This window comes from Podarcis vaucheri (genome assembly GCF_965113315.1).
Source record: "Podarcis vaucheri genome assembly, chromosome: 6".
Taxonomy (NCBI): domain Eukaryota; kingdom Metazoa; phylum Chordata; class Lepidosauria; order Squamata; family Lacertidae; genus Podarcis; species Podarcis vaucheri.
This window is the reverse complement of record NC_138764.1, coordinates 15165958-15188776: the sequence shown is the minus strand read 5'-3', so window position 1 is coordinate 15188776 and position 22819 is coordinate 15165958. Positions and strand designations below refer to the sequence as shown.

Below are 22819 nucleotides of genomic sequence, written 5' to 3'. Positions count from 1 at the left end.
GTGGGGATCCAGGGCACAGTCCTTCAATGGCTGTGCTCGTTTCTTTCCGGTCGGGGACAGAGGGTGGCGCTTGGGGGGGAATTGTCATCGCGCCACTCCTTGGTGTGTGGAGTGCCTCAGGGTGTGATTCTCTCCCCGATGCTTTTTAACATCTTTATGCGCCCCCTCGCCGAGCTTGTCCGGAGTTTTGGGCTGGGTTCCCATCAGTATGCCGATGACACCCAACTCTATCTGTTGATGGATGGCCATCCTGACTCGGCCCCAGATACACTGACCAGATGTCTGGAAGCTGTGGCTGGATGGTTATGTGGGAGCCGGTTGAAGTTAAATCCTTCGAAGACAGAGGTCCTCTGGCTGGGACGGAGCAATATGGGATTGAGGGGGCAACTCCCATCTCTTGCGGGGGTGCAATTAGTGCCAGCATCATCCGTTAAGAGTTTGGGTGTAATCTTCGATACCTCCCTCTCTATGGAGGCGCAGATTACAGCTATAACAAAGGCGGCATTTTTTTATCTCCGCCAAGCTAAGCAGTTGGCTCCTTATCTCTCTCGCCCTGACCTAGCCACTGTGATCCACGCGACGGTCACCTTCAGACTGGATTATTGTAACTCGCTCTACGTGGGGCTGCCCTTGAGACTGACCCAGAAACTCCAACGGGTGCAGAATGGGGTCTTCGCTGCGAGATCATATCCATCCGGTACTATACCAGCTGCACTGGCTCCCGGTGGAGTACAGGATCAGGTTTAAGGTGCTGGTTTTAACCTTTAAAGCCCTATATGGCCTAGGACCCTCATACCTACGGGACCGCCTCTCCTGGTATGTCCCACAGAGAAATTTACCATCTGCAAATAAAAACACCCTAAAGATCCCAGGCCACAGAGAGGTTAGGTTGGCCTCAACTAGAGCCAGGGCTTTCTCGGCCACGGCTCCAATCTGGTGGAACGCTCTGTCACAAGAGACTAGGGCCCTGCAGGACCTGACATCCTTCCGCAGGGCCTGCAAGACAGAGCTGTTCCACCAGGCCTTTTGTCAGGGTGCAGCCTGAACCCCTCCTCTGGCAATCTGCACAAAATTTTGCTTGATGGTTGCCATTAATTTGATTTTAATTTGATTTAATTAATTTTATAATGAATGTTTTAGAATGTTGGACTATTTTGATTGTTGTTAGCTGCCCTGAGCCCGGCTTCGGCTGGGGAGGGCGGGATATAAATAAATTTTATTATTATTATTATTATTATTATTATTATTATTATTATTAAGACCCTCCTAGAGCTGCTGCTCCTCCTACCCAAAGCCCAGCGCCCTGCTTACTGTGCTTTGGGGAGGCAGTGGATAAGGGGCATGTCAGATTTTGGCCTTGCGGAGGGTGCCCTATTACCAAAGTCCACCCTTGATGCTGTGATATTTCTAAGGTTGCAAGCACCTTGCATTATCTACTAATAACAACAGCAGCAGCAGCAGCAGCAGCAGCAGCAACAATTTATTATATATACCCCGCCCATCTGGCTGGGTTTCCCCAGCCATTCTAGATGGCTTCCAATAAAACCCTAAAATACAATAACCTATTAAACATTAAAAGCTTCCCTAAACAGGGCTGCCTTCAGATGTCTTCTAAAAGTTTGGTAGTTATTTTTCTCTTTGACATCGGATGGGAGGGCGTTCCATAGGGCGGGGGCCACTACTGAGAAGGCCCTCTGCCTGGTTCCCTGTAACTTGGCTCTCACAGCAAGGGAACCGCCAGAAGGCCCTCGGCACTGGACCTCAGTGTCCGGGCAGAATGATGGAGGTGGAGACGCTCCTTCAGGTATACTGGACAAAGGCCATTTAGGGTCAGCACCAACACTTTTAATTGTGCTCGGAAACATACTGGGAGCCAGTGTAGGTCTTTCAAGACCAGTGTTATATGATCTCGACGGCCGCTCCCAGTCACCAGTCTAGTTGCCACATTCTGGATTAGTTGTAGTTTCTGGGTCTCCTTCAAAGGTAGCCCCACATAGAGCGCATTGCAGTAGTTCAAGCGAGAGATAACCAGAGCATGCACCACTCTGGCAAGACAGTCTGCGGGCAGGTAGGGTCTCAGCCTGCATACCAGATGGAGCTGATAAACAGCTGCCCTGGACACAGAATTGACCTGTGCCTCCATGGACAGCTGTGAGTCCCGAATGACTCCCAGGCTGCGCACCTGGTCCTTCAGGGGCACAGTTACCCCATTCAGGACCAGGGAGTCCTCTACACCCGCCCATCTCCTGTCCCCCAAAAACAGTACTTCTGTCTTGTCAAGATTCAACCTCAATCTGTTAGCCGCCATCCATCTTCCAACCGCCTCCAGACACTCACACCTTCACCACCTTCATTGGTTCCGATTTGAAAGAGAGGTAGAGTTGTTCGACAGTGGAATTTGCTGCCAAGGAGTGTGGTGGAGTCTCCTTCTTTGGAGGTCTTTAAGCAGAGGCTTGACAACCATATGTCAGCCGTGCTCTGATGGTGTTTCCTGCTTGGCAGGGGGTTGGACTCGATGGCCCTTGTGGTCTCTTCCAACTCTATGATTCTATGATTCTATGATTTCAGAGCTGTGCAACCAAAAAGCGCAACCTCAAACACTGCCCCCTCCAAACAGAGTGGCAAATAAACATAGTACTGTATTGCCCCTAGAATAAATGGCTAAAACATGGAAATTAGTGTGTTGCTTAAATATTTTTCGGCCTTTATCGCCCACGACATTTTGTTTCTTTCTAAGAAACAAGGCAAGTATTGCAGGGATGCCATCTATGGGGCAGCCCCCCCGCAATTCTTTCTCTCTCTCTAATTTTTATTAGATTTTCTGCTTTGCAATTTAAAAAATTCGTTTTACATCCTTAAAATATCAATGACTTCCCTTCTTCTCTTTCCATGGTATTTTGCATATCATAAATCCCTGCATATTTTACATAAACTATACCATTCAGTATTTTGTTATTGCATCCGTCAAAACTTATTTACACTGTTGAATTTATCTTAATGCTGCCAACGTTTTCAAGTGTACACAGTTTCCTCCCATATATTCAATAAACCTTTTCCAATCTTCTCTAAACGTATGTTCTTCTTGTTCTCTTATTCTATATGTTAAGTCTGCAAGCTGCACATATTCCATCAGTTTAAGTTGCCATTCTTCTTTGCTCATTTTCCATTTGGGGGCTAACAAAACATGGGCCACAGTAATAGCATACATAAATAAGCTTTTCTGACACCTGGGAATTTCAGTCCGAATTATCCCCAACAAAAAGGACTCTAGGTTTTTTTTTTTTAGGGGGGGCGTTGAAAAGTACTTTTAAACATTTTTTTTTAATTCATAGTGGATTATCTCCCAATACTCTTTTACCCTTTTACAAGTCCACCACATGCAGTCTTAAGATTGAGATGAATAACACCGAGTGCTAAACTTTACCAAATCGCCAGAGAAGAATACAGGCCAAGCATGATGCTGTTTTGAGACATAAGGATGCAGTTCATTTGCTGGTTCAAAACAAAGTCCAGGCAGAACTCAAAGGACTTAAATGAAAAACCTGCAAAAGGAAAGACACCTGTAAACAGGCAGCCTGCCTCTGATCTCACAGGGAATGAAATAAACGTATGCAGTGCTTTTTCTGGGGGTACGCAGGGGTACGCATATCCCTAAACATTCTGTGAATTTAAGTTTGGCCTCATTGAGGGGCAGTATTTCAATATGAGTAGGAAAATGAGAGTACCCCCTAACAATTTTTTTTATATAGAAAAAAAGCATTGAACGTATGGATTTCAATTCTGAAATGACATCCTCTGCATTTATGAAATTTCATCGTGAAATTCAGTTGGGACATTCCAAGTATTCCCCAATGCAGAGAGCCGGCCCGCCCATGAGGCAGGGTCATGCACCCGCCTCAGGCAGCGGAAGTCCAAGAGGCGGCACTCTGTCTGCCGCACCGCTTTCGTAGTCTCGAGGGAGGTGTTGCCTACAGAAAACGCTTTTCCAACTTGAAAACATGCCCTTTGGTACAAACCTCATCCTTCTTTTCCTCCAACCAACTCCTTACCAGCCTTAACAGCTGTACATTTTGAGACCCATGCTTTCCAGTTACAGTGGTACCTCGGGTTACAGACGCTTCAGGTTACAGACGCTTCAGCTTACAGACTTCGCTAACCCAGAAATAGTACCTTGGGTTAAGAACTTTGCTTCAGGGTGAGAACAGAAATTGTGCAGTGGCGGTGTGGGAGGCCCCACTAGCTAAAGTGGCACCTCAGGTTAAGAACAGTTTCAGGTTAAGAACGGATCTCCGGAACGAATTAAGTTCTTTAACCCGAGGTACCACTGGACTTGCTTCTCTTCTTTGGCATTCCTCTGTTTTCTTCTTCTCAAGATGCCTTGAGAATATTTTGCTACAAGGTGGGCTATCGATGTTTCAGATAGCGACTTGTTTCTCGGAAGTCACACGCAGTGCTATTTTTCTAGAAAAAGAGGTGCCGGAACTCACCACGAACACCTCCCTTGTTCTCTTGGAATGGCAATGGCGCTGTGGCGTTTGCCTCCTAGGTGGGTCATAAGGAAAGGGTTAAATGAGTGTGAAGTGATTGGCCGGTGGGAACCCAAGGGGAGGAGTTAGAGTTGGAGCTGTGTGGAAGTCAGCTGGGAGTTGGAGAAGGAAGAGGGAGGATAAGTCTGTGGGTTGGTGTAGTTTTAATGTGAGAGAGTGAGAGGACCTGTTAGGTGGAGTCAGATAGATAGTTGGGATAATCAGTTTGAAGTTGTTAGGAACGTATAGGTCAGTAAAGAAACTAAGATTAAGAAACTGCCAAGAAAAATGAACTGAAACCATAAACTTGTTCATGCTTATAAAATAAATTGATGATTTGTTCATATTAACAACTGTCTGGACTCGTGTGTACCCGAGAGAAACGGGTTGGTGGCAGCGAGGAGGCAATCACAGTGGTGGCACAGGGTCAATAGATCGTCAAACGTCCAGGGACCCTGTGTGCCCACCTGAGAGGTGTCGGAAATAAGTTCCAGCGAGTTCCAGCTGAAAAAAGCCAGCCACATAGTGATAAGTGCACAGTTCTTACCAGCATAAAGCATGAGATCGAGACAGCCAGTCACAAAGCAGGCCTGCCCAATGACATTATCATCTCGCATGGATAAGTCCTCCAGCCAGCTCAGCACATGCACAGAGTCCTGGTATCTAGAGAGAAGCACAAGGGTTGGGGGGAAAGTCTCTCCAGGTAATTCTGGTAAGGTACTGCAGTTCTTCCCAAGGCTGGCTTAGTTTGTTGCCAAAACTGTTAGAATTCCTGCTCCGTGGTTGCAGTCGTGGGATTTTTGTATATCACATGACGGTACAGTGGTACTTCGGGTTACATACGCTTCAGGTTACATACGCTTCAGGTTACAGACTCCACTAACCCAGAAATAGTACCTCGGGTTAAGAACGTTGCTTCAGGATGAGAACAGAAATCGTCTTCCTGCGGCGCGGCGGCAGCAGGAGGCCCCATTAGCTAAAGTGGTGCTTCAGGTTCAGAACAGTTTCAGGTTAAGAACGGACCTCCGAAACAAATTAAGTACTTAACCCGAGGTACCACTGTATATGTTTTGACTCCACAGAGTGGGAAGTGACAAAGACAGGATATTTGTGTTCCTGTGTTCCGTGAAGTGGGACTACTGTCCTTTGTTCTTTTTCTCTTTGCTGTCTGATGCTAGAGAGAGAGGGAGCCATGTTGCAGTGCTTTGTGTGTATTTATATTTAAATAAAGTAGATTAGCCAAAATGCTGAGAGGCTGAGGTCTGTTACGCAACTGCGCAAACTCTGTGGATCCCTAAGTGTGCCGGTGTCGGTTCGCATCGGTCGCTGTGATGTTCGGGCTGAAGAAAGCTTTTGAAGCTCCCGAACGATCGACCAGGAGGGAGGGAACATGCTAGTCGGACATGTGTCTCTGCCAGGGTCCTACTCAAGTGTAGGCTGACCTCCTGACAGCAACATGGTGGATGTGCATTTTTCTGACCATACTAGGCAGCCGCTAACTTATCATAGCTATGCACTTCATGTAGGTTTTCCAAACCGTTTGTTGCCCAAAGCGTTTTGTTTGTGAGAATGCAAAAGCTGTGTTGTCCTCCTTGCAGTGCCATTCACAAGAAATAGCATGTGAGGGGCTTAAAGGTGACTTGAACCCAGTGCCGGCTTTATGTATAAGCTAAACAAGCTATAGCTTAGGGCCCCCAAAAAAAGTTAAAGGGGAAAAAACCCACTATATGTACATTTCCAAAATATAAGATAAAAAACAAACAAAATAAAACCTACATACAGCAACAGTGTTTTGCGTTGTGTAGGCTCCTATGATGTAAGTAATGGGGGGCCTCTGCTTGCCTGCTCCCTAAAATATCACTGGTTTGCTCATTTCTATATACAGTGGTAGCTTGGTTCTCAAACTTAATCCTATTTGTTATGTGCAAATGGCTTTAGATACCTATTAGGTCCATAAATTACAGTGGCACCTCGTGTTACGGACGGGATCCGTTCCGGAGGCCCATCCGTAATGTGAAATGCCCACAACTCAAAGTGCTGCATCTGCGCAGGCACACAGTGTGATTTGGCGCTTCTGCACATGCGCAGAGCATGATTTAGTGCTTCTGCGCATGTGCGATTGGCGGAACCCAGAAGTAAACTGTTCCGCTACTTTCGGGTTGCTGTGGGACGTAACGCGAAAAGACGCAACATGAAGCGGAAGCGAGGTATAACTGTACCATATAGCATATATTCAACACAAAAAACAGTGACAATTTGTTGTCGACAAAGGACAGCTGGACATATAAAGGGCCCCATTACCTTCAGTAGCTTAGAGCCTCATCAAACCTACATCCGGCCCTGATAGAGACTCAAGGATGAAAGCACACTGAGTTGTATCTACACTACAAACTGGTGTCAACACGGGGCTTGAAAGATCTGTGCATAACATTCACCCGTAGTATTGTTGCTACAGGAAACATAGGTATCCCTCACCAGATAATGTCAGTGTATCCCACTGTAATTCATGTTTCTGCATAAAGTGTAGAGCTACTTTTTGTGGTTAAGAAAGTCAGGCAGCCTACTGGGCATTGCGATTGGGCTTGATTCCTTCTCATCTTAAGGGAGGAGGGTCGTTCTCTGCGACAGAAACTTTAAAACTGCCGTTTTAGTGTATGGGCGATCTATCTGGAAGATAAATTGTACTTTGAGGAGTTCGTGATCTTCCTGCCTCTGTTCCTTCGGTTCTTTGATGGCATGAAGAACAGCATTTAATGCCCTAATCGGTTGGAAGGAAGTAATAGTGCTGGGTACTGTTAAGTTGTGGGTGAACATATCAAACGACACAGCGATTCTTCAAACAGCTCTTGTTTATTCACAGGCCAGAACAGAACTGAACTGAAGGGTTCAGCCAGCCTGCTTATATAGAGCTCCACTAGAACGCAACAGTAACCATTTTCTGTAACTATCCAATAACTGAACGTCACTTTCAATCCCTTATTTGCATATGTGGACCTGAGTGAAAACTATCTACAGTATCCCCCTGCTGGCCCAGGGTGAGAACTTCAGTACATAACAGGTACCTTCTTTGATGTTGGACATTGTTTTGAGAAAGTGGGGCATTGGGAGAGGGTAGCGGAGAGGGTAGCTAACGAATAATCTGCATGTAACCAATAATGAATGATCTGCGCATAGCCAGTCGGGCAAGCCACACAAGCTAGCTAGCTATAAATCAGATGATTTTGGGCAGTCTTTAGAGAGAAGCTCATGAATGGCAGTTGTGTAAACTGAGGCTACCTGGGGGAGTCACTTCACCGCTTCTTGAGAGCTTCCAAGTGGCAGATTGAAGTGCTTGCTTGGTTTTCAAACAGCTTAGTTTTCTAACGTTTTGGCTCCCGGACGCCACAAACCTGGAAGTGAGTGCTCCAGTTTGCAAATCATTTTTAGAAGCTGAACATCCAACAGGGCTTCTGATTGGCTGCAGGAGCTTCAGATGCCACGCTTTGGTTTTCGAACGTTTTGGAAGTTGAACGGACTTCCGGAATGGATTCTGTTCGACTTCCAAGGTACGACTGTATATTGCTTGCTGTTTAGAATAAAATCTTTAATCTTCTCACTCACTTGTGTTTTATATTACTTCTGAGTCTCATTTTAAAAGAACCACCTTCATTTGGCAAGACAACAATGGGAGATGCACGAGGCAAAGTACCTTGTCCTGAGAAAAAGAGCGTTGAAAAGGTCATTGAGAACAATGCAGTCGAGTTTGGGCTTCTTCAGTTGAACACACAGCTCGTGCGCCCGGTAACCTGAAAATAAATCAATGCATAAAATTGCCTCTCTTTCAATCCCAAAAGTCATATTTGGGAGCCGGCCAGCTGACTTACCAAGCTGGACAGCTAAAGGCAAGTTCCCCAAGCAGAGCTTCATGTAGGCTAGTGACGTTGCCAGCTTAGCTATGATTAAGAGCTCTTCTCCAACAACTCGAAGGTGTGTGCTACGTTGGATAGCCATTAACTCATATTTCATCCATTCATGCTGGTAGCCCATCAGCTGACAGCAGAGTGAGAATTCCATGTAGGAGGAGATTATCTATGGCGATGCAAACAATAAGACAAGTGAACTTTGTCGCCTATTGAGAGCTCTCGATCACAGAGCACTCAAAATGGATTTAAGGAAGCATCTTGAGAGATCAGAAGCCCTCTGAACTGATGCTGTTCTTCCCTTGATAACTATAACTGTAATTTTCAATAAGGCTATGATTTATGTTTGTCTGTTTTGTGTGTTCGTTTGTTTATAATATTGTGAAAACTAATAAAATTTTTGGGAAGATGCTATTCTTCCTTTGACCCTTTTCATTTTTTAAAATTTTTATTATTAAAATAATTCAACATTAATACATACATGTTACGAATATACAAACATACAAACATACATTTCGTACAATCCTTAAGAACATTCATACATACCTACACTCAATCCCACAAATACTTCCTTTTCCCACCACCATCCCTCACCCCTCACCCCACCCTTGTGATAAACTTCCAATCTACTCAATTGCAATTTCTTTCCACTTCTATTACTTTCTTTCACATACTTTTAAACAAGTTTTCTGCTTCTTTTTCTGTTACACGTTGTTATCCATCTTATGTAGTATTTCAGTATTTATAATGGAACTTGTTTATTCTAATAGGAGTTTTGATTTTTCAATATAATTTTGCAAGTATCCTTTAAACACCTTCCAGTCCTTGTCTATCTTCTCTTTTGAGATCCTTCCAATTTCTCCCATTGTTTTGGTTACATTGCAATACTCCAATAATTTGGCAAGCCACTCTGTTTTTGTCGGTATAATACCACTTTTCCAATTTTTCGCAATCAATAGCCTTGCAACTACTGTTTCGTATAAATATAATGTCTTGCCTTCTTCCTTTAGACTTCCTGGTACTAGGGGAATAGGAGCCTTTTCATTCTGACTTCCACCCCAGTGAGAGGGCCAAGGGGGGAGTCAGTGACTCTGGTGGGTGGGTAACATTTCTCTGGAGATGACCCAAGTTTAGGATCCTGTGCACACTCAGCCCAGGAAGAATAAAGGGCCAGTGACAAAATATGAATCTCAGGGGGCTCCTGAGGTGCACTAATGCAAACACATACACACACGCTTCTGGTGGCTGGGCAGCTGGTATGCCTTCCTGGACTTGTTCTCTGAGCTCGACTGTTGGTAAGGTAAAGGACCCCCGGACGGTTAAGTCCAGTCAAAGGCAACTATGGGGTTGCGGCCCTCATCTCGCTTTCAGGCCAAGGGAGCTGGCGTTTGTTCACAGCTTTCCAGGTCGTGTGGCCAGGAGGACTAAACCTTCTGACACAACAGGGGACCGTGACGGAAACCAGAGCGCACAGAAACGCCATCTACCTTCCCACCGCAGCGGTACCTATTTATCTACTTGCACTTTCGAACTGCTAGGTTGGCAGGAGCTGGGGCAGAGCAATGGGAGCTTACCCCGTCGCAGGGATTCGAACCGCTGACCTTCTGATCGGCAAGCCCAAGAGGCTCAGTGGTTTAGCGGCAGCTGTGCCAGGACTGTTGGAGCAATGGATGGCAATGTCTACACTACAAAATCCAGTACCCTCGTCTGACGGTCTAGCACAGACCCCTCACCATCTTCCAGCTCTGGCACAAAACCCCATAAATCTCTACTCCCTTCCCCTGCATCGGCCTCCTGCCCCCCCAGCTAATCCTGCCGCTCCTCAGAGCCCTGCTATTCCCTGACATTTAGAGGCGATAAGCCTACTTCTGAATGATGTGGTCGGTGTGACCTTTTGCTTTGCTTTTGGAGAAATAAAGAGCTAGGTGTGTCCTTTTTGGGGGTCTCTAATTGTCACTGTGGGTTAAACAACAGAGCCTAGGGCTTGCCGATCAGAAGGTTGGCGGTTCGAATCCCCACAACGGGGTGAGCTCCCGTTGCTCGGTCCCATCTCCTGCCAACCTCGCAGTTCGAAAGCATGTCAGAGTGCAAGTAGATAAATAGGTACCGCTCCAGCGGGAAGGTAAACGGCGTTTCCGTGCGCTGCTCTGGTTCGCCAGAAGCGGCTTAGTCATGCTGGCCACATGACCCGGAAGCTGAACGCCGGCTCCCTCGGGCAATGAAGCGAGATGAGCGCCGCAACCCCAGAGTCGGTCACGACTGGACCTAATGGTCAGGGGTCCATTTACCTTTACCTAATTGTCCAGGAGGCTTTCCCCTCTTTTAGACAGCTTAGATTTTGCTATGCTGGTCGTGCCAAGGGCTGCTGCACACCTCACGGGCAAATTTCCCCATGAAGGAGCAGCCGGCAAAAAGTCGGGAGCAAAAGCTTTCTGTACCTGGGACTCGTCTTGAGATTCTTCTGCACAGTTCACATTCATGAGAGCCGCTAAGCGGGAGAACTTTTTGCTGCTGCTGGCAAGATCCAGGCTGAAGAGCTGCCACAGCAGGGAAAGGCAGTGCCCTTGCTGGTACAGAAAAGCTAGTTTCTTCTCCCTGCTATAAAAGATACCATAGGAGTGCAGGGGGTCAGAAAGCCTCAGGCTACCCGCTCTCCTCACAACCCCCCTTCCTATCTTTGAGATAATCCAGGAAGTTCCAATTTACTGGTGCAATAAGTCCGTTTACCTGCTTTGGTCGCAGGGCAGCAGAGGCTCACCTGGGACCCCAACGAGAGAGGCATGGCCTCAGTGCCCCTTCTGGAAGGCCGTAAGGTTACCAGACGTCCCCGTTTCCTGGGGACAGTCCCCTGATTTACAAATCAGCCCCCATACAAAATCCATCGAAGTTGAAAAATGTCCCTGGATTCATTGGAAAAAATCTGGTAACCTTACTCCACCACCTATCAGGAGCCGGATCCTATCCTGCACCCCACTTTGGCGAATGGGGATGCAGCCTCGGACATGGGCTGTGCCAGGGGGCAGAGCTGCGGAGCAGGAAGGCTTCCCTCGGGTCCGCCCCCTGGCCATTTAAATAGTCCTCACCCAGGGCCCTGCCAACTTTCCTTTGTTGGGTTCCCCTGCCCGCCCGCCCTAGGTTTAAGCTGTTAGTCAAGGACTTTGCTGTGGCTACAGCGGTCGCCGTTTTATGGGGCCGGGTAGGAATTTGTCTGATTGCCAAAGAATTGATACTTTTGAATTGTGGTGCTGGAGGAGACTCTTGAGAGTCCCATGGACTGCAAGAAGATCAAACCTATCCATTCTGAAGGAAATCAGCCCTGAGTGCTCACTGGAAGGACAGATCCTGAAGCTGAGGCTTCAATACTTTGGCCACCTCATGAGAAGAGAAGACTCCCTGGAAAAGACCCTGATGTTGGGAAAGACTGAGGGCACAAGGGGAAGGGGACGACAGAGGACGAGATGGTGGGACAGTGTTCTCGAAGCTACCAGCATGAGTTTGACCAAACTGTGGGAGGCAGTGGAAGACAGGAGTGCTCTGGTCCATGGGGTCACGAAGAGTCGGACACGACTAAACAACAACAACAACAACAACAACAGGAATTTGTCCACTGGGCTAATTGGCACTGTGAGCCGCTGGTTTTGCCTACCTCATAGCAATCGTCACAACTGATTGTGCATTGGGGCAATCCTTTGTTTTGGATGGAGGGGAGATTGTAGTCTCCGCCTGCCCCTCCAAACGCTGGGGTATCCCATTAAAGAGATCCAGGGGGAGTGGACATGTCCACCTGTCCAGGCGGGGCCAGGGCCAAAGGCACTCCCCCAGACGTCGGTCCCTCTGGGGGTCACCCTATTGATGTAAGTCTTAGGAACCCCCACCCTGGATTGACCTATGCGTCATAGCTGATGGGACAGGTTGGAATTACAAGGCTGCAAACTGACCTGTCTTGCACCAGGTGATGTGGGAGCACAAACATAGGTGCAGATGCAGAGAAAAATGTACAGTGGTACCTCTGGTTGCTGATGGGATCTGTTCCGGAGCTCCCAGAGGGACCGATTCTGCACATGCACGCGGCATGGTAGAGCGCTTTTGCGCATGCATGTGCTGTGAAACACTTCCAGGTTTGCTGCTTTTGCAACCCAAAGTTTACGTTACCCTGAAGAAGCGTCTCCACCCCCATCGTTCTGCCCGGACACTGAGGTCCAGCACCGGGGGCCTTCCGGCGGTTCCCTCACTGCGAGAAGCCAAGTTACAGGGAACCAGGCAGAGGTCCTTCTCGGTAGTGGCGCCCTCCCTGTGGAACACCCTCCCACCAGATGTCAAAGAGAACAATAACTACCAGACTTTTAGAAGACATCTGAAGGCAGCCCTGTTTAGGGAAGCTTTTAATGTTTGATATATTACAGTATTTTAATATATATTTTTGGAAGCCGCCCAGAGTGGCTGGGGAAGCCCAGCCAGATGGGCGGGATATAAATAAATTATTATTATTATTATTATTATTATTATTATTATTATTATTATTATTACCCGAGGGTAGCATAATCTGAGGAGGTACTGTATTTCTCATCTTCTCTAAGAAGATGAGAAACAATTGTCCATCCTATGCATAGTGACTGGGATAAAATCCAATCCAAGGCCTTACTCTAAGGTAGGTCCCAGCTAAGTATATTATGAGAAAAGTTTATGGCCCAAGCAGCAGTTGAACAGAACAATATGCTTCCTAGAGGGGGACAGAGTTGGAACAATTCCTCGACTTGAGAAGCCTTCCTACTAGAGGCTTGACAGGCACCCAACTCTAATAATAATAATAATAATAATAATAATAATAATAATAATAATAATAATAAATTTTTATTTATATCCCGCCCTCCCCAGCCGAAGCCGGGCTCAGGGCGGCTAACAACAATAAAACAGTACAAAAGTACAGCATAAACAACACTCTAAAATCATTCATTATAAAATTAATTAATTCAAGCCGCTGGCAACCATTGGGCCACAGCTCCGCGAAGATTGCCGAGGGAGGGAGTCAGGCTGTGCCCTGGCCAAAGGCCTGGTGGAACAGCTCTGTGTTGCAGGCCCTGCGGAAAGATGTCAAGTCCCGCAGGGCCCTAGTCTCTTGTGACAGAGTGTTCCACCAGATCGGAGCCACAGCCGAAAAAGCCCTGGCTCTAGTTGAGGTTAGCCTAACCTCTCTGTGGCCTGGGACCTTCAAGATGTTTTTATTTGAAGACCGTAAGTTTCTCTGTGGGGCATACCAGGAGAGGCGGTCCCGTAGGTACGAGGGTCCTAGGCCGTATAGGGCTTTAAAGGTTAAAACCAGCACCTTAAACCTGATCCTGTACTCCACCGGGAGCCAGTGCAGCTCGTATAGCACCGGGTGAATGAGATCTCGCAGCGAAGACCCCGTAAGGAGTCTCGCTGCAGCATTCTGCACCCGCTGGAGTTTCTGGGTCAGTCTCAAGGGCAGCCCCACGTAGAGCTACAATAATCCAGTCTGGAGGTGACCTTCGCGTGGATCACCGTGGCTAGGTCAGGGCGAGAGAGGTAAGGAGCCAACTGCTTAGCTTGGCGGAGATGGAAAAATGCCGCCTTCTAGGTTACTTGAGATCTCGGCAGTGGACCTGTTGATCCACAATACTCCTTTCAGTTCTATAACTCAGCAGCACATCCACTCCACCTTCTAAAAACAATTTGCCAGAATCACCATACCCATTGGACATTTGCCAAGGAACCTGCTTCTTCTGATGAGACAAGTGTTTGGAAGTTTCCACCATGGACTTGAAAAAGACTCCTATAATAGTCATTGGGAAGCTTCTCTTCAATAAACGCAAAGCCTTCTTCACCAGTTTTTTTGCCAAATTGATTTGACCCATGTTGTAAGAGACCTACAGAGACGTGCGGGAGACAACAATGCAATGGTTATTGGCGAGTTCTTTAGTATCACCTGATAACTTCGCTTCTCGCAGTGAGGAAACCACCAGAAGGCCCTCAGAGCTAGACCTCAGGGTCCGGGCTAAACAATGTGGGTGGGGATGCTTCTTCCGGTATACTGGGCCGAGGCCATTTAGGGCTTTAAAGGTCAGCACCAACACTTTGAACTGTGCTCAGAAACGTACTGGGAGCCAATGTAGGTCTTTCAGGACCAGTGTTATATAGTCCTGGTGGTTGCTCCCAGTCATTTGTCTAACTGCCACATTCTGGATTAGCTGTAGTTTCCGGATCACCTTCAAAGGTAGCCCCACGTAGAGCGCATTGCAGTAGTCCAAGTGGGAGATAACCAGAGCATGCACCACTTTGGCCAGACAGTACGCGGGCAGGTAGGGTCTCAGCCAGCGTACCAGATGGAACTGGTAGACAGCTGCCCTGGACAGCTGTGAGTCCAAAATGACTCCCAGGCTGCGCACCTGGTCTTTCCTGGGCATGGTTACCCTGTTCTGGACCAGGGAGTCCCCCACACCCACCTGCCCCCTATCTCCCCAAAACAGAACTTCTGTCTCAACCTCAATCTGATAGCTGCCATCCATCACCCAGCCACCTCCAGACACTCACACAGGACCTTGACCGCCTTCACTGGCCTCCCCCTGAATCCCAGACACCTTGTTTAACGCATGAACCTGCAAGAGAGCCTCTTGGGCACATCTTTTCATGGGGGTGGGTTGATATGGCGCAAGGAGTATTGCATTTGTGCAGCAAGACTCCAATGGAGATAATGTTTGCCCATGATCATTCATGTTGCCTACGCAGCGATTGGGAGTATGTGCCTACAAGAGGGGCTGCTGCAAGAAGCAGCGTGAAGTTGCTCATAAAAGTGAACACCACTACTTAATTTTTGCAAACAAAATCATAGGGTGTGCACCAGCTCTGCTCACCACACAGCAGCAATGACTTCTGTAGGAACTATTGTAGCCAGTTTTCCCAGAGGGGGTGAGAAAAAGAAGGAGCTTACTCTCAAGGGGTGGGAGCTGAAGGTTATCCCAGTGTGGAATGCCCAAGAGATGGGTTCATAGAATCATAGAATCATAGAATCATAGAGTTGGAAGAGACCACAAGGGCCATCGAGTCCAACTCCCTGCCAAGCAGGAAACACCATCAGACGGTTGGTTACCCTCAACCACACCACAAGGGACAGATCAGTTGGTGGAGCACAAGACTCTTAATCTCTGGGTCGTGGGTTTGAGCCCTGCATTGGACGAAATATACCTGCTTTGCGGAAAGTTGGACTAGATGATCCTCACGGCCCCAGAGCCATCTTTCCCATAGGGCTTAGTGGTTCGTTGCGCCAGGGCGTCGGCCTCTCAGGGGCGCCCCAGCGAGTGGGGGAGCTGCGCGGCTTTGCTGGCGGCCTCCCCTTTCCCTGCACGCCTGCCAGCTGCGCCTCGCCAACTATACGGCTGGTGGGCACGCAGCTTGCCTCCCAAGCCTCCACGGGAGGAGAGCGATCCCTGCAGAGGATTAGGATGGAAACTGCACCCCGCCAACTATATGGCTGGTGGGCTGGTGTGCAGCTTACTTCCCAAGCCTCCCTCCCTCCCTCACCCCACACCCCCAGTCTTCCCTCCGTGAAAGTAGCAAGATGAACATTTGGGGGTGCTGGGCAGATCTTTGCACCCCGGCACCACATATGCTAAAGACGGCCCTGCATGGCCCCTTGCAATTCTACAATTCTATGATTCTATTATCTGATTTTGCCTTTGCAGGGTCTTTTTCCTGCCTTCATGTGAATTAGTGGCTCCATTAGTTCCTATGGGGGTGGAGAAACAGCTTGTGGGAGGAGCAAAAAGGTTAAGCCACCCTCGCCAGTCATCCACAGGGCAGTGGCTTTCTGTCTATACTGTCCAGTATTAACCAATTTGATTTTTAAGAATTGAGAAGGTTGCTATTTTTAAAACCCTTCATGGCTTAATGAATAGTAATTTCAATTTTAACAAATAACTTGAGTGGAATTTGCATCTCGGCCTGCACAAGACTTCTGACAGAGCAACTGGGTAGGAAATGATGGATGGATTTAAAAATAGAAATGTGAGGAAAGGGGTCATACTTGAGAAGAAAGGGAAGCCCCATAGCTCTAGCCCTCAGGCCATCTCTATGGGCATGTGTGCACCAAGTGATAAGGTGCACATTGTTAGTCCTGATTGCAGACCAACCATTAAAAGCTAATAGAATAGAATAGAATTAAGGGTGTGTTTGTGCATGTGTGTAAGATCTATTAAAGCCATAGAAATAAATGCAATTTAGAAAGCACAGTGTCAGCCCCCCATTAAAAGCAGTCAGCTCCCAAAAGACTGTTGGAAGAAGGAGGTCTTCACCGACTGATGATGCGACAGCAAGGAACGAACAAGTCGGGCATCTCTAGGGAGGGAGTTCAAGAGTCTGGGAGTAGCCACCGAGAGGGCCCCCACCCCAGGGTGCTTGTGAGGGTGGCAGGACCAAGAGACAGGTCTCCCCTGAAGATCTCAGAGCACAGGGAGGATCCTATGAAGGAATACAGTCTTCAAGAAAGCCTGGACCCAATCCATGTAGGGCTTCGTACTTTGAAATCACCACCCTCCCCGTATCAACCAAATCCAGCAGGTCCTCTTACCTCTCCCTTGAGGCTGTGCAATACTGACTCCTCAAACAAGCTAATGTTTCTTTGCTTGGGACTTACAGATTTCAGCATGAGCTCTGCTGTGTTCAGATACGTAAAAGCCTGAAAGAAGAACAACACAGAATAGAATATTTACGTCATTGGTCCCTGTTTGCTCCCATCCCTTGCCCATATTCCAGTGCATCTGGGGTTGAGCTCAACGTTCACACACTCCATTCATCAGAGGAATGCGGGGAAACGGGCGAGGGGACAAGATTTCCTCTTTGCCTTTCTGACAAGTCCGCTTACTCCTCTTAGTGCCACAGCATCGCGGGACGGCAGAGGCTTCACTGGAGCCCCAAAGAGGGAACTGGAACTTCAGGGCCCTTCCTGATAGGTGGTGGGAGCATAAGCCCCCTTCGCCTATCAGAAACCAGATCCTAGCCTGCATCCTGCTTTGGCAAATGGGGCTGCAGGCTGAGATTTGGACTGTGCCAGGGGGCAGAGCCAATGGAGCGAGTGGGCTTCCCTCGGGTCTGCCCCTTGCCCATTTAAGCAGCCTACACCTGGGGCACTACCAGTTTGTTCCTTCACCAGGTTCCCCACCCACCCTAGGTTTAAGGTGATAGTCAATGATTTTGCTGTCGTTACAGTCATCACCACTTTATAGGGCCAGGTAGGAATTTGCCCACTGAGCTAATTGGCTTTGACCTGGTGGTTTTGCCTACCTCATAGCAATTGTCACAACTGATTAGGCATTGGGGCAATCCTTTGCTTTGGATGGAGGGGTGGTTGTAGTCTCTGCCTGCCCCTCCAAATGCTGGGGTATCCCGTTACAGGGATCTGGGGGGAGTGGCCATGTCCACGTGCCCTGGGGGGGGGGGCCCAGGGCCAAAGGCACTCCCCCAGACGGCAGTCCCTGCAGGAGTCACCCTATTGGATGTAAGTCTTAGGAACCCCTGCCTGGATTGACCACGGTGAGCGGGCCAGAAGTACTGTATTTTTCGCTCCATAAGACGCACCTGACCATAAGACCCACCTAGTTTTTAGAGGAGGAAAACAAGAAAGAAAATATTCTGAACGAAACAGTGGATGTATGATTTTTGTGGTTCATGCTGTGGCCACAGACATGATATGTGATTTGATGGTGAGTTTCTCTCCTCATTGCTTGCTTTAGTATTCCTGTTTCCCCCCTTTGCAAGTTCGCTGTCTTTACCTCCCCCCTCTCGGGCAGCCTCCTTTATCGCCTGAGTCCTTTATCTCCCTCCCGATCGCTTGCTGATCAGCTGCTCAGCGGCTTTGTTTCAACACCCCCTCCACTCTTTCTGGAAAAAAAGCACAATCTGCTTTTTGCCCCTGGGCAATTTGGCTCCAGGGACCACACACTCACTCCATAAGATGCACAGACATTTCCTCCTCCTTTTTAGGAGGAAAAAAGTGTGTCTTATGGAGTGAAAAATACGGTATTTAGATTGCCCCATGCCCATGCCAAACCTCTTTCATCTGTATCCAATAATGTTGTGGCCTGTTTTGACCCAAAACCAGTCTTATTGGACTCTTATTTATATGGGTTGGGGTATGGGGAGCCCAGTGCCTGGTTGGTCCTACAAAGCTTGAATAGTTGCCCAAGCCATTTTTGTCCATTGACAAAACTGACCCTCTCACCCACTCAGCCAACAGAAGAGAGGGAGCAAACTCGCTGAGCAGGGGAAACTGCCCTGCAGTAGGGTAAAATAAAACTAGCAACGGTTCTGTTCCCCACGTGGAACTACAAATAAGAGTACAAACTTCTACCATACACAGTTTTGCCCTACCACTATCCTGCAGCTTGGACTTTCACAAAACTTGACACATACAATGTTGTGCGTTTAGGGTAGCCTCTGACTGTGGAGAAGGAGAGAGGGGTGAAGGACATGGGCAGCTGGAGTGGGGAAGTTTGAGTAGGTCTTACTCACCATATAATTGTTGGAAAGGTGGACATAACCACATGCAGACTCCAACAAGTAATAAAGGGCCCGAGGTGTATCTTCCACAGCCACGCAGTGTTGAGACAAAGGTATGATGATGTACTCCACAATCGCTTCACATTCACAGGAGCTCAGGTTCTTGATTCTTTTCTTGCCCTTCTCAGTAAGCATGATGATTTCATCCATCCTCTCTAAAAACTTCATTTCTATATCTTCCGCTCTGACCAAATGGGGACAGTGGGGGGGGGGGAATCTCAGCAACTTCTAACGTATGCTTGGCTCCTCACCCCAGGACAGAAAGACTTAAGGCTTGTCCACCCTTACCTTTGCTCCGCATTTCTGATACAGTGGTACCCCGGCTTAAGTACTTAATTCGTTCCGGAGGTCTGTTCTTAACCTGAAACTGTTCTTGACCTGAAGCACCACTTTAGCTAATGGGACCTCCTGCTGCTGCCGCTGCGCCGCCGGAGCACAATTTCTGTTCTCATCCTGAAGCAATGTTCTTAACCCGAGGTACTATTTCTGGGTTAGTGGAGTCTGTAACCTGAAGCGTATGTAACCTGAGGTACCACTGTATTTAGAATATACTGGAGCCCATTACGTTTGTTTAAAAAAGGACTACCTAAAGCAGGCATGTCCAGAGTCTGTTTCGGGGGCCTAATCCGGCCCGCTGGTCGGTTTAATCTGGCCCCTTTGGCAGTTTATTTCCTGGGGTAAAATCCTTAAAAAAGCCACCTCCATAACTTCAATCCTAAAACAAAACCCCCCACAACTTCAACCCTAAAAGAAGCTGAACAACCCCAATCTTAAAAAAAGTTCAAAAACTTTGCGGTAAAATCTTAAAACAGCTCAACAACTTCAATCCTTAAAAAGAGGTCCACAACCTTGGCTGGCCTTTGGTCGGCCCTCACAGCCTTTCACTTCATCAAATCTGGCCCTCTTTGAAAAAAGTTTGGACACCACTGATCTAAGGTATCTAACTGCTGGAGATGCAATAGGGATAATGCTTCTCTAAAATGTATGTCTTTTGATTGTCCTATACGGAAAGATTTTTGGCAGAAGGTAACTGAAACCATCAACGGAAGTGTACGGAACAACCTTACCTTTACAGAGCAAAATATCCTTTTGAATTATATGCACATGGAAGCATACAAAAGGACAATGTGTGTGGATTCTCTGTGCCCTTACCACAGGCAAAAAGACTGATACTGGTGAGTTGGAAAAATAAAAGTGCCGCTCCCCTTCTACGATTGGATTGAAGACTTCTACAAACCCTCAACATATGAACAACTTGCATATAAAGGCAGACTTGCCAAGGACAAATTCAATGATATTTGGAATTCACTTGTCATGGACACGACAGAAAATCGTGAAGAGTAGCCGGAGCTAGAAAGCAGGCAGGCAGAGGAAGGACAGGAGACTGACAGATTTCTCAGGCAGCAAGAGACAGGGGGTGAATGCCTCCCCTTTCTGAAGCTGTTAGGAATGTTGCTTATCAGCAGAGCGAAAGCGGGCTGGATGAGAGCCAGCTCTCTGAACCTGTCAGTCCCAAAACTAGGTGAATGGAAAGGGTCAAAGACAGAAGGAAAACCAATAAACGTAAGGGGAGAAAGTTCAGGATATTCTGCAGTAGCCGGAAGTATTCTTCAGAAGACTCAACTTGATTGTGATTTATGGACGCTCTGAGAGAGAGCAGCCAGAGGCTAATTGCTTGTATGCAATAAATCTTCTGTAAATTACCGCTTGCATGTTGTTTTCTCAAGCCGGCAGCTGGCCAGCTCCTGACACCACTCTTACAAATACTGTAATAGGTTGAAATCTGGTGCAGTACAATAACAACTTTGTAAAGTATACAGTTTTTTGGGGGGCGGCGGTTTCCCCTGCCCCTTTTATTTTCCCTTCTACACAGGTACTGTTCACCCCTCTTTTATTTATGTCTCATGATGTTTAGTTGTACTTTTTGAACTTTTTTGAAAATTAAATAAATAAATACAACCTTTGCTCCTCATTTCTAGGCACAAGTCCAAGTTTTTCAGGTCCAGGTCCGAGAATCCTTTTTATTTTTATTTTTTTGCCCCAATGCTTTCCCCATGAAAATCAGCTCTTTACGACTGAATTGGAGCAAATAGCAATCGGTGGAAAATCCAAGTTGCTGTTTCCTCCAGTTAAAAGAATCTCGTGAAAATTCATCAGCCTTCATGCACAAATTTCTCCTAATCAACATTCTTATTTGCGCTTTTGCCTAATATATACATTTCTGTATGATATTTGCACTAATATAGCCAGCTCCTTCAACCGTTCCTCATAAGGCTTAGTTTCCAGATCCGTGATCATCTTAACAGCCCTTCTCTGTAAACATCCCAGCCTGTCAACATCCTTCTTAAACTGTGATGCCCAGAATTGGACACAGGACTCCCAAGTGTGGTCTGACCAAGGCAGAAGAGCACTATTACTTCCCTTGACCTGGGCACTAGACTTCTGTTGATGCAGCCTAGAATAGCATTAGCTTTTTTGCGGCTGCATCACACTGTTGACTCATTTTAAGCTTGTGGTCCACCAAGACCCCTAGATCCTTTTCGCATGTACCGCTAGTAAGCCAGGTGTCCCTCATCCTATATTTGTGCACCTGGTTCTTCCTGTCTTAAGTTCAGAGTCTGACATTTGTCCCTACTGAAATTCGTTGTGGCTCAGTTCTCTAGTCCAAGGGTAGGCAATCTAAGGCCCGAGGGCCAGATCCAGCCCAATTGCCTTCTCAATCCGGCCCGCAGACGGTCCGGAAATCAGTGTGTTTTTACATGGGTCGAACGTGTCCTTTTATTTAAAATGCATCTCTGAGTTATTTGTGGGGCCTGCCTGGTGTTTTTACATGAGTACAATGTGTTCTTTTATTTAAAATGCATCTCTGGGTTATTTGTGGGGCATAGGAATCCGTTCATATTTCCCCCCCGAAATATAGTGCGGCCTACCACCACTGACTGAGGGACAGTGGCTGAAAAAGGTTGATGACACCTGCTCTAGTCTGTTAAAGTCCTTTTGAATCCCGATTCTGTCTTCTGCGCCATTAGCTACCCCTCCCAGTTGGGTGTCATCTGCAAATTCGATGACCGCCCCCACAATTCCTTCATCCAAGTCATTTATTAAAAAAAAAACCAACGAGCCCAGGACAAAACCCTGTGACACCCCAATCCAGACAACTGCTTTGGAGCAGAGCAGGAAGTTAATTAACTGTCACAGATAGAGAGAAAAAGAGGGAGCGCCTGAGAAATGGGGCTTCAGGGAAACCATGAAGAAACAGGGTGAGGTGGGGAGGGGGAGATGAGGAGATGAAAAAGTGAAAAAGTACAGAACTAGCAGGGAAGCTAAAGCATTCTAGGGAAGGGAGAGAGGGAAGGAAAGGGGGCAGTGGGGTTCCAAAGAAACCTGTGGAGAGGGAAGTATATTTTGGGGTTATGAAGAATAAAGATGATTAATAGAGAATGGCTTTAAAAGAAAACATGGGATTGAAAAATCAACAAAATATTTTACTATATTGTGACTGAACCATCTTTTGAGTCAAAATATAAAACTGGTAAAGGTAAAGATAAAGGGACCCCTGACCATTAGGTCCAGACGTGGCTGACTCTGGGGTTGCGGTGCTCATCTCGCTTTATTGGCCGAGGGATCCAGCTTCTGGGTCATGTGGCCAGCATGACTAAGCCGCTTCTGGAGAAACCAGAGTAGCGCATGGAAATGCCATTTACCTACCCACCAGAGCAGTACCTATTTATCTACTTGCACTTTGATGTGCTTTCGAACTGTTAGGTTGGCAGGAGCAAGGACCGAGCAATGGGAGCTCACCCTGTCGCAGGGATTCGAACCGCT

At 47.3% G+C, this 22819-nt stretch overlaps 1 protein-coding gene and 1 long non-coding RNA gene across 4 annotated transcripts in view; one reads left to right on the top strand and one right to left on the bottom strand.

Annotated features, from left to right (window-relative positions):
• ADCY10 (adenylate cyclase 10) overlaps positions 1-22819 on the bottom strand; it is a 74705-nt gene that overhangs the window by 4796 nt on the left and 47090 nt on the right. For all 3 annotated transcript variants that reach the window (XM_082225403.1, XM_082225404.1, XM_082225402.1), the window contains 8 exons: positions 18947-19178; positions 17007-17114; positions 14135-14310; positions 10864-11023; positions 8390-8594; positions 8215-8311; positions 5074-5189; positions 3425-3542 (listed from right to left, as the gene is read on the bottom strand). In XM_082225403.1, coding sequence (XP_082081529.1) covers positions 3425-3542; positions 5074-5189; positions 8215-8311; positions 8390-8594; positions 10864-11023; positions 14135-14310; positions 17007-17114; positions 18947-19178 — 1212 coding nt within the window. The remainder of the gene's footprint in view (positions 1-3424; positions 3543-5073; positions 5190-8214; positions 8312-8389; positions 8595-10863; positions 11024-14134; positions 14311-17006; positions 17115-18946; positions 19179-22819) is intronic.
• LOC309533925 lies at positions 17599-20697 on the top strand. Its single transcript, XR_014220536.1, has 2 exons — positions 17599-17968; positions 20018-20697. It is a non-coding gene; the product is annotated as an uncharacterized lncRNA (long non-coding RNA).